The sequence below is a fragment of the Pristiophorus japonicus genome, chromosome 5 (genome assembly GCF_044704955.1).
Source record: "Pristiophorus japonicus isolate sPriJap1 chromosome 5, sPriJap1.hap1, whole genome shotgun sequence".
In the NCBI taxonomy this organism is placed as follows: Eukaryota; Metazoa; Chordata; class Chondrichthyes; family Pristiophoridae; genus Pristiophorus; species Pristiophorus japonicus.
The window spans coordinates 173,262,632-173,277,610 of record NC_091981.1 but is presented as its reverse complement, the minus strand read 5'-3'; the positions used below and the strand labels follow the sequence as shown (position 1 = coordinate 173,277,610).

General features: G+C 42.0%; 1 protein-coding gene and 1 long non-coding RNA gene across 2 annotated transcripts; one reads left to right on the top strand and one right to left on the bottom strand.

The window, feature by feature from the left end:
* Positions 1-340: 340 nt before the first annotated feature.
* Positions 341-12,734, top strand: LOC139264513 (neurexin-4-like). Its single transcript, XM_070881096.1, has 5 exons — positions 341-628; positions 4,063-4,212; positions 5,963-6,117; positions 10,147-10,273; positions 11,788-12,734. Exons 1-5 carry the CDS (start codon positions 574-576, stop codon positions 12,003-12,005), a joined length of 705 nt encoding a protein of 234 aa, XP_070737197.1. The 5' UTR covers positions 341-573; the 3' UTR covers positions 12,006-12,734.
* LOC139264514 (uncharacterized) lies at positions 2,830-14,537 on the bottom strand. The gene is made up of 3 exons (XR_011593364.1): positions 14,456-14,537; positions 5,139-5,253; positions 2,830-4,209 (listed from the first exon to the last, which is right to left on the bottom strand). It is a non-coding gene; the product is annotated as an uncharacterized lncRNA (long non-coding RNA).
* Between the last annotated feature and the right edge of the window lie 442 nt (positions 14,538-14,979).

Here is a 14,979-nt window from a genome sequence, read left to right as displayed (position 1 = left end):
ATTTTAAACAAGGATGTTTTATTTGAAGAAATTATTAATTATTAATTGCCTTTTTCTCTCAACCCACATTACATAGAATGACATAGAATTGTAATTACTGTAAGTTAACATTTTAAGCACATTTCTCCAACCAAAATTCCAGGGAGGCTATCTGTTTCCAGGCCTATTCCTTACATTGTTTGTAAACCAACGACTGGAAACTAGACTCTGGTTTAATTGTTTTCTGGTCTTTACTTTCTCTCTGGTTGGTTGGTTAGTAGCTTGGTGTCAGCTGTGGCTCGATATAAATGCAAGTTTTTTCTCTTTCTTTTACCTTCCCTCCCTTAGAAAGCTTGGCCAAGATTGGTAGCTCATACTGAGGTAACTGTATGCATATAAAAGATGGTTTGATCACATGGAGGTGATAGGGTTTCAGCAACAGCTCATGACTTGTGCAATATGTAAGGTGTGGGCAATCTTGAATCCATGCGTTATACAGGGGAATTACACTTGCATGAATTGTCAGAGGACTGTGACTCTTGATTCGAACATTGCTGACAGTTATCTGTGAGGTGGGGAACACACACACTCCAGATGGTCGTCATCCTACAGATTGAAAGGCAAGAGTCGGATAGCAAAGTGAGATGGAGTAAGTAGGTGACTGCCCACAGGGGAACAGGGCGTTAAAAATTGAGAATCCCAAACTTTTAACACTGTTTGATAGGTACGAGGCTAGATTTTACACTTGTGCTTATCGCTCAAAAATGGGCGTTATTTCCAGCGCGGGCAGTAAAATGGGTTTTCAGATCGCCGGTTTCTCGACCACTCTCAAAGCACCTAGTCTCCATTTTTGAAATTGGGCATTACCATAAGCATTATGAAATGGGCGGTAGCATTAAATCTCTGACTTTCTGCCGTAAAGTGTCGCCGTCCTTAGCAACGGCATGCAACACTCGACTCCCACAATGTCATGTCATCATGACATACGCAGAAAAGGGGAGAGAGAAAGAGAGCCGAGAGGGACTGAAGGTGTGTGTGGGTGTGGTACGGCACGGCTGCTTTGGGAGTAAGGAGGGAGAGCTTAGAGCTTTAGAACAAATAGGGAAACAAAATTTAGCTGTGACCTGCCACATATTTGTCTGAATTTGGAGGGAGAGGAGGAGGCATCACAGCACACTGTGGAGACTGATGCTGGAGAGAGCAGTGAGGTGGGAGAGGAGCACATTGGAGGGCGCAAAAGAGCCAGGAGGTTCTCGGACGAGGCAAATGCCTCCCTCCTGCAGGAGGTCGAGTTACGCTGGGGTGATTGGACACAGGGAGGGCGTGGGAAGCCCACCCCAAAGGCCTACCAGAAGATATGGACCGAGATAGCAGAGGTGATCTCATCGGCGACCAATGAGGTGCGTGAGGGCAACCAATGCTGCAAACAATGGAACGACCTTGTGGGATCCGCAAGAGTAAGTATTACATTTATTTACATGTTCTTATGTATTTATATAATTTGATTAGTAACAGTCATGAGTGACCATCAGATGTGAGGTCTTTCACTTTCACCGGGAATGTTTTACTCAAAGCCCGCGGTCACGTTGTATGTCTTTAGGTAAAGAATAATAATTATCATAATCATGATTACATCTATCGGTTATGTGTTGTATCAGTCTCTCTGATGGTACCTAGCAACGATATCACACAATGATCTCATGCCATATCGTCCTGTCACCTTTTACAGAAGAAGCTATCAATGATGAGGTCCGTGCAGAGACGAACGGGTGGGGGGCCACCAGTCCCCAGTGACATGACTGAAATGGAGGAGCAGGTGCTCGCACTCGCGGGGAAGCACCCCCGGACAGCCACGGAAGCATCTGCAGACCCTGAAGTGATGCCACGAGAGTAAAGCTTACACCACTGCGTGATGTAAAGTCAACAGATGCCACACCCACTCATATCTGAAGAATCATATATGATAAACGATTTCTAAAATGGTCCTAGAAATAATGCAGGCCTAATGAAAATCATTGCAATGCAAATGTGTTGATGATCATGAAATGTGATGTCTGCGATGATTTTGAGGGCAGTGGTGCTTTTGTCGTGCATATGCTGTGTACAGCGCTGGACTCACCTAGTCACCCTAGTACCCCCTTCTCCTCTAATAACCTCATTTGTGTTTTGCAGCTCAACCAGCAGCGTGGCCCCAGACTAGACCATAGAGGCCAGAAGGTGGGGGCGCAGGGCCCGGCTCTCCGGACGATCCTACATCTGGTGCTGAGGAGCTCTGATTCTCACCCGTCAATCCGCTGGGTCTGGTCTCTATGGCTGAGAGCGCGGACTTCTAGAAACTTGCTACTGGCCCCAAGCACCTCGCCACAGGACATCCCATTTATCCCCAGGACGGCGCCGACCCAGCGGAGGTTTCGTGGACGCGGCCGGTCTGGTCCATGAGCGCCACATGAGAGCGGAGAGATGGTACAATTGTCCAGGACTGTCGACATTGGTGACCAGCTCATCGAAGCATTGGGGGGCATATCCCGATAGCTGGCCACCATGACTGAGTACATTCCGCGCATGGCGGAGGCCCTGGATGCGATAGCCAGGAACACTGCTGGCACAGGCCTCCCAGTGGTCCCAGAGCACGGCACTCCACCCCTAGGTTCTGCACCACCACTGTGAACGACAGATGAGAGCAAGGACCAAGATCCTGCTTCTGCATCAGAGAATGTTGCCCCCTTGGCACCCATGCAACCAACGCCTCTGCCTTCATCCCCCCCCCAATGAGGCACCGCCTGAGGAGCTCCTCGGTCAGGCGCCGTGGAGCGAGGAGGGGAAGGGGTAGAAGTGGGGAGAAGGGGAGAGGGGAAGGAAAGTGAGGTGCATGCCCGCAGTGATTGCTGTGTTATATCGCCATCTGGGTGTATGTAATTCTTTGCAATGCATGGTGGGAGGGGACCACCCTCCTGCTTTACATTTGTATTCTGTGTTGCTGGACATGTTGAACATTTGATTGATGTCAATGGTGCAAAAAGTGGGTTGTGGGTGGGGATGGGGTGTTTTTACCCGTGATACTTATGATTTCAGACCAATGTTGGTATAAAAATGTTTTTATTGAACATAACCATTTCTGGGGAAGGAGGAAACTGTTCAGTAGGGACTACTTTCACCGGAAAGGCTCAGGGTTAACCTTCTAGGTATTCAAAATTCTAAAAGACATAGGCAAAATTAATACCCACACATTTAACATACAGCAATAAGAGGGCACAGTTTTAAACATAAAGGGAGGGAGGATGAAAAGACAGGCTAAATTTAACTAATTTACACAGAAGATGATGAATGTATGGAATGGACTTCCAAGGAGACAGTAAGAGTTGGAAAAGTACCTGGCAAAAGGATTGATCTGAGGATAGGACAGGTATTGTGGGATATGGTATTTCCTAGACACTGATTTGTAATGCTCTTTTCTGATCCTACACATTCTATGGCTTGCCTTAACTATGTGTATTTCCAGAATATTCTGTTCTTACTTCAGGTTTTATTTCATCACCCTATGTCAGCTCCCCATCCAACACCTTAATGTAAAATCCTTGTCTATTTTGAAAACTTGCTCCATTGCTTTGCCCTATCCTATCTCTCTAAACTCCAACAGCCCTGGATCCTCCCTCTGTTCCTTTGACTCCGGTCTTTTGTATATCCTCCCTCCCCTTCACCACACCATTGGTGGCAGAGCCTTCAGCTGTTGGGGTCCTACTTGCTGTAATTTTCTCCCGAACAAAAAACCTTCTCAAAACCAATCTCTTCAACCAAGTGCTCAGTCCCCCCATCTAATCTTTCCCTTCCGAGCTTGGTATCTGTTTCCTTACACCCATGTGTGAAACACCTTGAGATTTTTTAATGTAAACGTGTTGTATAAATGTAAGTTGCTGTTGCATTGTTATTGTTACAAGTTTACAAACCAGTCTGAAAGGTAAAACCACAGCTGACCATTCTATTGTGTTAACATGATGAGATACAATATAAATCTTCTTTATCCAGTTAATTTGACATCTGGCCTGTAGGAGATAAATAATGTATGCTCTGGCCTGTGGTTTATAGATTCCAAAGTCCTGGTGCGGGAGTCGTGTGCTGCACTGAAGGAGGCAGGGTTCCAGGAATCACGTCGTTACATCATTGACCCAGATGGAGTTGGAACAGGAGTTCTACAGTTTGAAGTTTTCTGTGATATGACCTCTGACCCATCAACTGGTAATTAGATTCGATCAAGATGACAAGAGATGTCAGCCATTTGAACAAAAGCACACAATCTTTAACAGAGCTGATATCAAAGTAATTTCAAGCCACACTGCCTTCCAAAAACACAGAAATACATAAAAGTCACAGTACAGTAACAGGCCATTTGGATCAACCAGTCCACATCAGCATTTACCCTCCACATAAGCAAATAGTCCGAATCACATTTTCCTGGCATTAATATCTTGTTAAACTGAAAGAATCTCAGTGGTAATCGCAACAAACTATTTTAATACATTTTAATCCAGATAATAGCCGAGTGTTTACTAGCGGTGCAGTTAACAGGGCAATTATGCTCAAATATTAACTTTCCAGAGATGTAGCACTTCCATAGAGACAACTGGCTTGGAACTGCCAGGGAAATTATGTCATATGGACCCTCTTACAGTTAGCAAAAACAGATGTATTGGCTCCACAATTCTCTATTTTGTTTCTGCACGTGCTTTTTCAATTAAAAAAAAACAGCTAACGAAGAACCTGGATGGTGGGAGTGAAGAGGGCGGATGGGGGGGGGGGGGGGGGAAGAGGGGGAGCGGTTTTTCTACATTCTAGGCCAGACTTTCAATTTATTGATAGCCTGCTTAATACTAGGAATCAGACTAATCTTTACCAAGATAAATTTACAAAAAGGACATTAGTTTAGTTGGGTAAATTTGGCCTCAGCTTTGTAAACTAAACCTGGCAAATTCCTAAGGCACTGAATTGGTTCATAACTTTCTCAATCTGAAGCCATTTCCTGCATTCCCTCATCGCTGACTTTGGTGTGATTCCTGAGTGATGCAGCGAGTGGTGAAGGCTGCATGGGCAGCAGTGTGGTACATAACTAGCAGTCAAGCTGGTTTGATGGTAAAAGCTGTAATAGTATTCAATCGACAACTTACCAATTAGTGAAGCAGAGCCCGTCATAAATTGTGTTAACCCTTTCATACACATCTCTTTCTGGAAGGCTGTGTACGGAGGGACTGTCTTTTCACATGCAACCTTCATGTCTGAATGCTGAAATTCACCAAACAGATTTTCTGATGAATGGAGCAATTTGTTTTACATCTAAAGACTTTTGCCATATTAAACATGAGCTATTCTACTGCAATAAATAGAAAAAAAACCCTGTAAAAATGCTGGAAATACACAGCAAGTCAGGCAACATCTGTAAAGAGAAAGATGTTAATGTTTCAATTATTGACCATTGTTTTATCTTCCAGCACTGATCAAACTATTTAATGGAACTAAATGAAACAAAAAGTAGGGAGGAAGTGAGAAAATAGGTAAAAGGGATGCAAAATAGACAAGAAAAGTATTAGAAACCTGAAATTGTGAAAAACAGTGAGAACACACACAGTTAACCACTTGAGTGTAGCTCTCTCCCCGAGCTATATTCTGTTCAAGGGCCACACTTGCAAGAAAACTTGCCCTCCTCTCCCAGAAACCAATAGACCCAGCATGTTACGCGCATCCCACTAAGAACATGGGGGTTAACTCAGGTTAAAGTTGCTAAAGTCAATTGCACTGGATTTTATTCTACTTCATCAGATGATAATAAACCAGTGGGATTCACCAGATAATATTAAATATACCTCTTCACCAAAACACATATATCTGCCACAAAATCGGCAATAGTTGGGAGGAAAATCTCGGCCACAAATTATAACAAAAGCTTTATATAAGAGTTTTGAATGAAACACTGACTGTCATGTGTCTGGTGCAGCTATAACCGTTGTAAGCCACGACAGTGAAAGACGAAGAAGAGTTGCTCCCTGTGAGGAACCCGGCTGTTACAGCAGAGAGATAAAGTATGAAGCAGAACTGATCCAACTGAATGCTCTCACACGCATTTCTGAATCCTGTGAACAACATGTCAAGGTGAGAATGCTGTACAAGTCTTAAAGAGCCACAGTTTGAAATCAATGCATTTGTTTTCAAGTTCTCCTAATTTCAGTTTTCACAACAGAAAAGTCTTTCCATCCTCCTACAAGTTTCAAGCTTTTAAAACCCAGGCTTGCTGTCACTTAATTATGACATCTAAGTTTACTTGAGGGCTGATTCCTCGGTTGGGTTCTCCCGACACTTTCCAGGAGCAATGATGGGCCCACAATGCCTGATTTTCCATTCATTCAGCTTTCTAATCTTCCCTTTTACTCTCTCTAACCCTGCTGGTATCTCGCACTATGTGCTTTAGTCTTTCACCTTGGTTTCTTAGTAAGAAAAATGTGCATCACTTGTTATAAGAACATAAGAAATAAGAGCAGGAGTAGGCCATCTGGCCCCTCGAGCCTGCTCCGCCATTTAATATCATGGCTGATCTGATTTTGGCCTCAACTCCACTTCCCTGCCCTCTCCCCATAACCCTAGACTCCCTCAGCTTTCAAAAATCTGTTTTATCTCCACCTCAAATATATTCAATGACCCAGCCTCCACAACTCTCTGGGGTAGAGAATTCCAAAGATTCACGACCTTGATAGAAGAAATTCTTCCTCATTTCTGTTTTAAGTGGGCAACCCCTTATTCTGAAACTATGATCCCTAGTTCTAGATTCCCCTATGAAGGGAAACATCCTCTCTGCATCTACCTTGTCAAGCCCCGTCAGGATTTTATACGTTTCAATAAGATCACCTCTCAGTCTTCTAAGCTCCCGTGAGTATAGGCCCAACCTGTTCAACCTTTCTTCATTTAACAACCCCTTCACCTCAGGAATCAACTTTGTGAACCTTCTCTGAACTGCCTCAAATGTAAGTATATCCCTCCTTAAATAAGGAGACCAAAACTGTACGCAGTACTCCAGGTGTGGTCTCACCAACACCCTGTACAGTGTAGCAGGACTTCCCTACTTTTATACTCGATCCCCCTTGCAATAAAGGCCAACTTTTCATTTGCTTTCCTAATTATTTGTTGTACCTGCATGCTAACTTTTTGTTTCATGTACAAGTACCCCCAAATCCCTCTGCACTGCAGCATTTTGTAATCTCGCCCCATTTAAATAATAATGTGCTTTTTTATTTTTCCTACCAAAGTGGATAACTTCACATTTTTCCACATAATACTCCATCTGCCAATTTTTTGCCCACTCACTTAGCCTATCTATATCCTTTTGCAGATTCTTTGCACCCTCCTCACAATTTGCTTTCCCACCTATCTTTGTAACATCAGCAAATTTGGCTACATTACACTCAGTCCCTTCATCCAAGTCATTAATATAGATTGTAAATAGTTGAGGCCCAGCCCAGTGGCACCCCATTAGTTTGGCACCCTGAAGATGACCCATTTATCCCGACTCCCATAAGAAATAGGAGCAGGAGTAGACCATTTGCCCCTTGAGCCTGCTCCGCCATTTAATAAGATCATGGCTGATGTGATCATGGACTCGGCTCCATTTCCCTGCCCGCTCCCCATAACCCTTTACAACGCTCAAAAATCTGTCTATCTCCGCCTTAAATATATTCAATGACCCAGCGTCCACAGCTCTCTGGGGCAGAGAATTCCATAAATTTACAACGTTTTGAGAGAAGAAATTTCTCCTCATCTCAGTTTTAAATGGGCGGCCTCTTATTCTAAGACTATGTCCCCTAGTTTTAGTTTCCCCTATGAGTGGAAATATCCTCTCTGCATCCACCTTGTCGAGCCTCCTCATTATCTTATAGGTTTCAATAAGATCACCTCATTCTTCTGAATTCCACTGTGTATAGGTCCAACCTACTTACCCCTATTCTCAAGTCAACCCCCTCATCCTCGTGAACCTTCTCTGAACAGCCTCCAATGCAAGTATATCCTTAAATAGAGACACCAAAACTGTACGTAGTACTCCAGGTGTGGCCTCACCAATACTCTGTACAGTTGTAGCAGGACTTCTGCTTTTATACTCTATCCCCTTGCAATAAAGGCCAACATTCCATTTGCCTTCCTGATTACTTGCTGTATCTGCATACCAACCTTTTGTGTTTCATGCACAAGGACCCCCAGGTCCGTCTGTACTGCAGCACTTTGCAATTTTTCTCCATTTAAATTATAATTTTCCCTTCTATTATTTCTGCCAAAGTGGATAACCTCACATTTTTCTACATTATACTCCATCTACCAAATTTTTGCCTACTCACTTAGCCTGTCTATAATCGCTTTGCAGATTTTTTGTGTCCTTCTCACAATTTGCTTTCCCACCCATCTTTGTATCATCAGTAAACTTGGCTACATTACACTCGGTCCCTTCATCCAAGTCATTAATATAGATTGTAAATAATTAAGGACCTAGCACCGATCCCTGCAGCACCCCATTAGTTGCTGTTTGCAAACCGGAAAATGACCCATTTATCCCGACTCTCTGTTTTCTGTTAGTTAACTAATCCTCTAGCCATGCTAATATTTTACCTCCAACCCCATGAGCTTTTATCTTGTGCAGTAACCTCTTATATGGCACCTTATCGAATGCCTTCTGGAAATCCAAATACACCACATCCACTGGTTCCCCCTTATCCACCCTGCTAATTGTATCCTCAAAGAACTCCAGCAAATTTGGCAAACATGATTTCCCTTTCATAAAACCATGCTGACTCTGCTTGATTGAATTATGCTTTTCCAAATGTCCCACTACGGCTTCCTTAATAATGGACTCCAGCATTTTCCCAACGGCAGATGTTAGGCTAACTGGTCTATAGTTTCCTGCTACCTTTTTTAAAATAGGGGCGTTACATTTGCAGTTTTCCAATTTGCTGGGACTATCCCAGAATCCAGGAAATTTTGATAGATTACAACCAATGCATCAATTATCTCTGCAACCACTTCTTTTAAGACCCTAGGATGTAAACCATCAGGTCCAGGGGACTTGTCTACCTTTAATCCCATTAGTTTGCCTAGTACTTTTTCTGTAGTGATAGTGATTGTTTTATGCCCTCCCCCCAATAGCCCCTGATCAATTTTTGGGATGCTTTTGTGTCTTCTACCGTGAAGACCGATACAAAATATTTGTTCAAAGTCTCTGCCATTTCCCTGTTTCCCATTATTAATTCCCCAGTCTCATCCTCTAAGGGACCAACGTTTACTTTAGCTACTCTCTTTTTTTTTTATATACCCGTAGAAGCTCTTACTGTCTGTTTTTATATTTCTTGCTAGTTTTTTCAAACTATTTTCTCCCATCATTTTTTTTAGTCGTTCTTTGCTGGTTTTAAAACTTTCCCAATCCTCTGGTCTTTCACTATTCTTCACAACATTGTATGCCTTTATTTTCAATTTGATACCATCCTTTACTTACTTAGTTAGCCACGAATAGTTCATCCTTCTCTCTCACTGGAATATATCTTTGCTGAGAGTTATGAAATATCTCCTTAAATGTTTGCCACTGCTTATCTACCGTCTTACCCTTCAATCTATTTTCCCAGTCAACTTTAACCAACTCTGCCTTCATACCTTAGTAATTGCCTTTAGCTTTCTCACCCTCAAACTGAATTTGTAATTCTACTATGCTATGATCACTCTTCCCAAGAGGATCCTTCACTATGAGATCATTAATGAATCCAGACTCATTACACATTACCAGATCTAAAATAGTCTGCTGTTCGAATTCCCAGAACAAATATAAAGATGAATATAGCTGCATGTGACCATCAATATGATGGAAATTTACCCACATCACTCTATGGAGTTATACTCGGATATGCTGTAAAACTGAACTATTAGGTTATAGAAATCAATAAGCAAAACAGCACTATGACTTTATTGGACAGTGTCTTCATGAAATTGTATGGGGGAGGTTTTTTTTAGCTGTTTTAAATGGATCAAAAACTCAAAAAAGCTAAAAAATGAAGCATGTAATGCAGCTAAGAAATAACACTGACCAAAGGTTTCAGGGATAATTGCTTTATGATTTATGCTGCTCCAGCTCAGCATTTTCTATTGTGCCTATAGCTGGACTGTCGCCATATTCGCTTCATCCAAGCAGGCTGGGGCTGGTGGATGTCATGGGATGGAAGGAAAATGCTGTACTGGGGAGGTGCAAGTCCAGATAGTGGTCGCTGTGCTTGTGGAATGACAGGTACCTGAGAAACTCAATCAGCTTTTTGATTGTATATATTCTGGAACAGAGTACATTGTTTTAAAGATAATTAAAGAAAACAAGATCTCACTGAATTGAATTATTTTTTTTAAAAAGGTATGAAGGGGAGTTAAAATGTTTCCACTTCTGCTGGTTCACTCAGACATAATATAAATATTTTTGTTTAGTTTTAGTTTAACAGCATTTCCATCAATTCAGTCACAATACATGGAGTTTTAATACAGTTCCATTCAAAATCAGGTCCCCAAACTAACTAGATATAAATGTTGTGATGACTTGTTTGGTTTGTTAGCTGAAGCTGCAGGTTAGAGAGGAACCAAGTCACATTTGAATAAACATCTGCTGCAATTTAATCAGTTATTTGTATGTCAAGCAGTTACTTTTTAATCCATAACTGTTGGGGGAGTATTTATTAGCTTGAACTATTCAAATCACTGAGTCGATTTGGAACTTTCAAGAGAGTTGAGTCAGGCCAGTTAGCTTCCACATTTGCTGAGACTATGTAAGGAAATAACTGCATGAAGTTAGCTATAAAATAATTCAGCAAAAAGAGTACAAATATTATATTCCCTTTGAGTTAAGTGTATCTACTGTAAATATATATGCATTATATTGCTGTTATTTATTTGCTTGATCTATTATTAAATATCACTTCTAATCTGAGTTAAAGATCTTAAAATAATAAAAACCTTTTATAAATTAAATATATATTATTCCAGTAGATAAGCTTTTACATCTATAAGTGTTCTTTGAGTAATTAAATTCAGCTTGAAGCCATGGATTAAAAATCTGAAGCTATAAAATGAGTGTCCAGAGTTTGAGAGGAATAACATTGTTCCAGTTAACAATCTGCCTGTGGTTAAAAAAGTGTTACAGAAAGCATGAAGTTGAAATCGGTTTTAAGGTAACTACTCCTTTGTGTGAAACACAGAACTCCTCAAAACAAGGAATTTATTAATTGACCATAAATGCAATTATTGCCAAAAGAAAGTAGAAAATTGTAAGCAGATGGGGGTGGACTAGGAGCGGTGACTAAAGTATGGTCAAAGAGGTAAATTTTGAGGAAACATTTGAAGGTAGAAAGCGAGAAACACAAGGCAGAGGAGTTTGAGAAAATTCCGAAGTGTTGGAGCATTTTGGCTGTAGGCTCCGCCACCAAAGGTAGAACAGAAGATGAGCCTGAGTTAATAGAATAGAGAGACAGAAAGGATTGCAGCAATAGTGAGGAACGAGGTCAAGGGGGAATTAGTGTAGGATCAAGTTCTGGGCAAATGCAGTTCATGTACGACAGAGGTTGGTGAGGAGAGCTTTTGAAAAATCATGTGGTGAGTGTGATGAACTCAAAAACAAGAGCTCCCCTCTGGTTTATATCTGGGCACTTCTACAACATGGGTTCATACCTGGGTCAAGATATACCTGATGTGAATATCCCAATTAAAATATATGAATCATTGTACAAATTAGTGATCAAATCCTTTTTGTTGCTCCTCTAGAATCTTGTTCTGTCCCAGGAATATTCTGCAATTGCGATACCAATGACCACATCTGGAGAACAGATGAAGGGATCCTGCATGATAAATCATCACTGCCCATCCAAGCTGTACACTTTGGTGATACCAAGGATGCACCATTAGAAATGGCCTTTCATACCATAGGAAAGCTCATGTGCAAAGGCAAAGGTGGGACACAGAAGATCTACCGATTGTTGTGAAGGCACTGGCAATGGTCAACCAAAGATTATAAACCGATATCCCTTGTTCTCAGCCAAGAGAGAAATGGAATATAATTACAAGAAAAATAAATTAAAACCCAGAGTAGACTTCAGTATTATTAGGTCTGTGTACGTCATGAAATTTAGCTGCCACTGTGTTGAAATTTATAGCACAGAAACAGGCTATTCAGCCCAACTAGTCTATGCCGGTGTTTATGCTCCACACAAACCTCCCCCCCAACCCTCTTCACCTTACCCCATCAACCTATCCATCTATTCCTTTCTCCCTCATGCACTTATCTAGCTTCCTGTTTTGTTGATTTGTGTATGGACAGTGCGATGCGTCCAGCAGTCAGCATCTTGTCCCTCTAGTCATTATTAATTATCTTTATTTCGGAGTGATAAAGCATTTCAGTGAAAGTTATGTATTTATTTCATTTGTGCTGAGAATGTTCGAGCTCCTCCACTCTTTAAAAACACAGCCCATTACAGAGAGACAGAAGTGGAGAGGGAGCAGCAGAACAATGACCACAAAGGAAAATGTGGGCTGGGTTGCAGATCAACAGGTTTGTAACAAAATGTTAGATGTTACCAGCAACTTGAACACTAACTCTCATAAGTTATGTGCAGCATATATGTTTATGTCTAGTTTTTGTGTTGGCTGTGACTATCAATACCCTGCAGGTTTCACACAGAAGTATTAAAAATGTGATATGTACCAATGTGATTCAGCAGTGCAGAGAATATAATTGCTATTTTACTCTTCAACTATGAGTTCCAGATCCTATCTTCAGAATCACTCCAGACTTGGTAGAAGCAACACAATTTGAAGATTTTGTACCAACCATAAATAACGATTAATCAGAATCACACAATACAGAGGGGCCATTTGGTCCATTGCACCCGTGTTAGCTCTTTGAAATAACTATCAAATTAGTCCCACTCTGCTCTTTTCCTATTGCCCTGCAAGTATTTCCTTTAAGTATATATCCAATTCCCCTTTGGAAGTTGCTATTGAATCTGTCTCCACCTCACTTTTAGGCAGTGCATTCCAGATCATGACTCGCTGCATAAAAAATATTCTCATCTTCCCTCTGGTTCTTTGATTGCCTCTTATTCTTCCAAAATGCATCACTTCACACATTTTTGCATTAAATTTCATCTGTCCATTTCACCAGTCTATGTCCTCCTGAAGCCTGGTACATTTCCAAGTTTTCCTTCATCTGCAAGCTTTGAAATTATGCCCATATATCTGTCCAGGTCATTAATATAGATCAAAAGAGCAGTGGTCCCAATATAAACCCCTAGGGAACACCACTGTATACTTCTCTCCAGTCTGATAAATAACCACTCACCACTACTCTCTGCCTTCTGTCCCTTAACCAATTTTTTTATCCATGCTGCCACTGCCCCTTCAATCTCATGGGCTTTAATTTGACTAACAAATCCATTATGTGGCACTTTATCAAATGTCTTTTGAAAGTCCATAACAAATCAACCGCACAACCCTTTGTTACTTCATCAAAGAACTCATTCAAATTTGTCAGACATAACAAATCTGTGCTGACTGTCATTTATTAACCCATATTTTTGCAAGTGACAATTTTGTTTCAGATTATTGTCTCAAGAAAGTTTCCTCACCACCGACGTTAGGATGACTGGCCATATATAAAATAAAACTTTAACTGAATTGGTAGAAGTATGTGCATATGCGCCTTACTGTTCCACTCCTGCCAATTTCAGCTCTTAATTGGGTTGACTGGGCAAAAGCCAAGCAGGAGCAGTATTTCCTTTTAACAATTAATTTTGTCCTGGATTACAGTCTCCAAATAAGTTTCCCCACCACAGACGTTAGGTTGACTTGCCTGTAGTTACCAGGTTTACCCCTCTGCCCTTTTTCTGAACAGGGATGTAATATTTGCAATCCTTTAGTCCATAGGCAGGGACAGATCTATCATTGGTCTCAATGTTGGTGGTGGGGAAAGCTATCAATAGTTCCTGCCCCGACTGCTACCCAGAAACATCAGTTGCAGTGAAACACATGGGGGTCACGTTTCGGAGCAACTAAGAAATTGCAATTCTCGGCATTTAGTTTGCTCCAATGCTAGTGAGTTGGAACAGTTTCATTTTAGAACAGATTTTTTTTTCCCAAAAGGGGGCGTGTCCGGCCATTTACGCCTGTTTTGCAAGATTAGGCAACGAAAACTTACTCCAAACTAACTTAGAATGGAGTAAGTGCAGATTTTTGTACGCTCAGAAAAACCTTGCCTACACTTTAGAAATCAGGCATAAGGAAGAGAGATGGGGGGGAAAGAGAGGGAAGTTTACAAACATGAAACACATCACTTTTACAAATAAAGAGCCATCATCAATAATAAACAATAAATAAAGCAATACAAATTAAAAAATAATTAATAAATCAATAAATAAAATATTAAGTTTCTACTCACCGACTGCAGAACCGGATCCCTCCAACAGCGTGCTGGGACGGGGCCCCCCCCAGTATGTCATTCTGTCTGTCAGTGTCTGTGTTTCTTCTGACAGGGAAGGGGGGGTGAGGGGGTGGGTGGGCAAGAGAGGAGAACGGGGGGGGGGGGGGGGGGAGAAAGAGAAGGAGAACGAGGGGGGGGGGAAAGAGAGAGAGAACGAGGGGGGGGGGAAGAGAGAGAGAACGAGGGGGGAGGAAAGAGAGAGAGAACGAGGGGGGGGGAAGAGAGAGAGAACGAGGGGGGGGGGAAGAGAGAACGAGGGGGGGGGAAAGAGAGAGAGAACGAGGGGGGGGGAAGAGAGAGAGAACGAGGGGGGGGGAAGAGAGAGAGAACGAGGGGGGAGGAAGAGAGAGAGAACGAGGGGGGAGGAAAGAGAGAGAGAACGAGGGGGGGGAAGAGAGAGAGAACGAGGGGGGGGAAGAGAGAGAGAACGAGGGGGGGGGAAGAGAGAGAGAACGAGGGGGGGAAGAGAGAGAGAACGAGGG

Bases quoted from the DNA above. Each gene is read 5' to 3' on its own strand.
- LOC139264513 (XM_070881096.1), top strand. From the start codon at position 574: ATGGTCGTCATCCTACAGATTGAAAGGCAAGAGTCGGATAGCAAAGTG. The intron at 4,213-5,962 runs GTAATTAGATTC...TGTCTGGTGCAG, and splicing joins GACCTCTGACCCATCAACTG to CTATAACCGTTGTAAGCCAC. The intron at 10,274-11,787 runs GTACCTGAGAAA...TTGCTCCTCTAG, and splicing joins CTGTGCTTGTGGAATGACAG to AATCTTGTTCTGTCCCAGGA.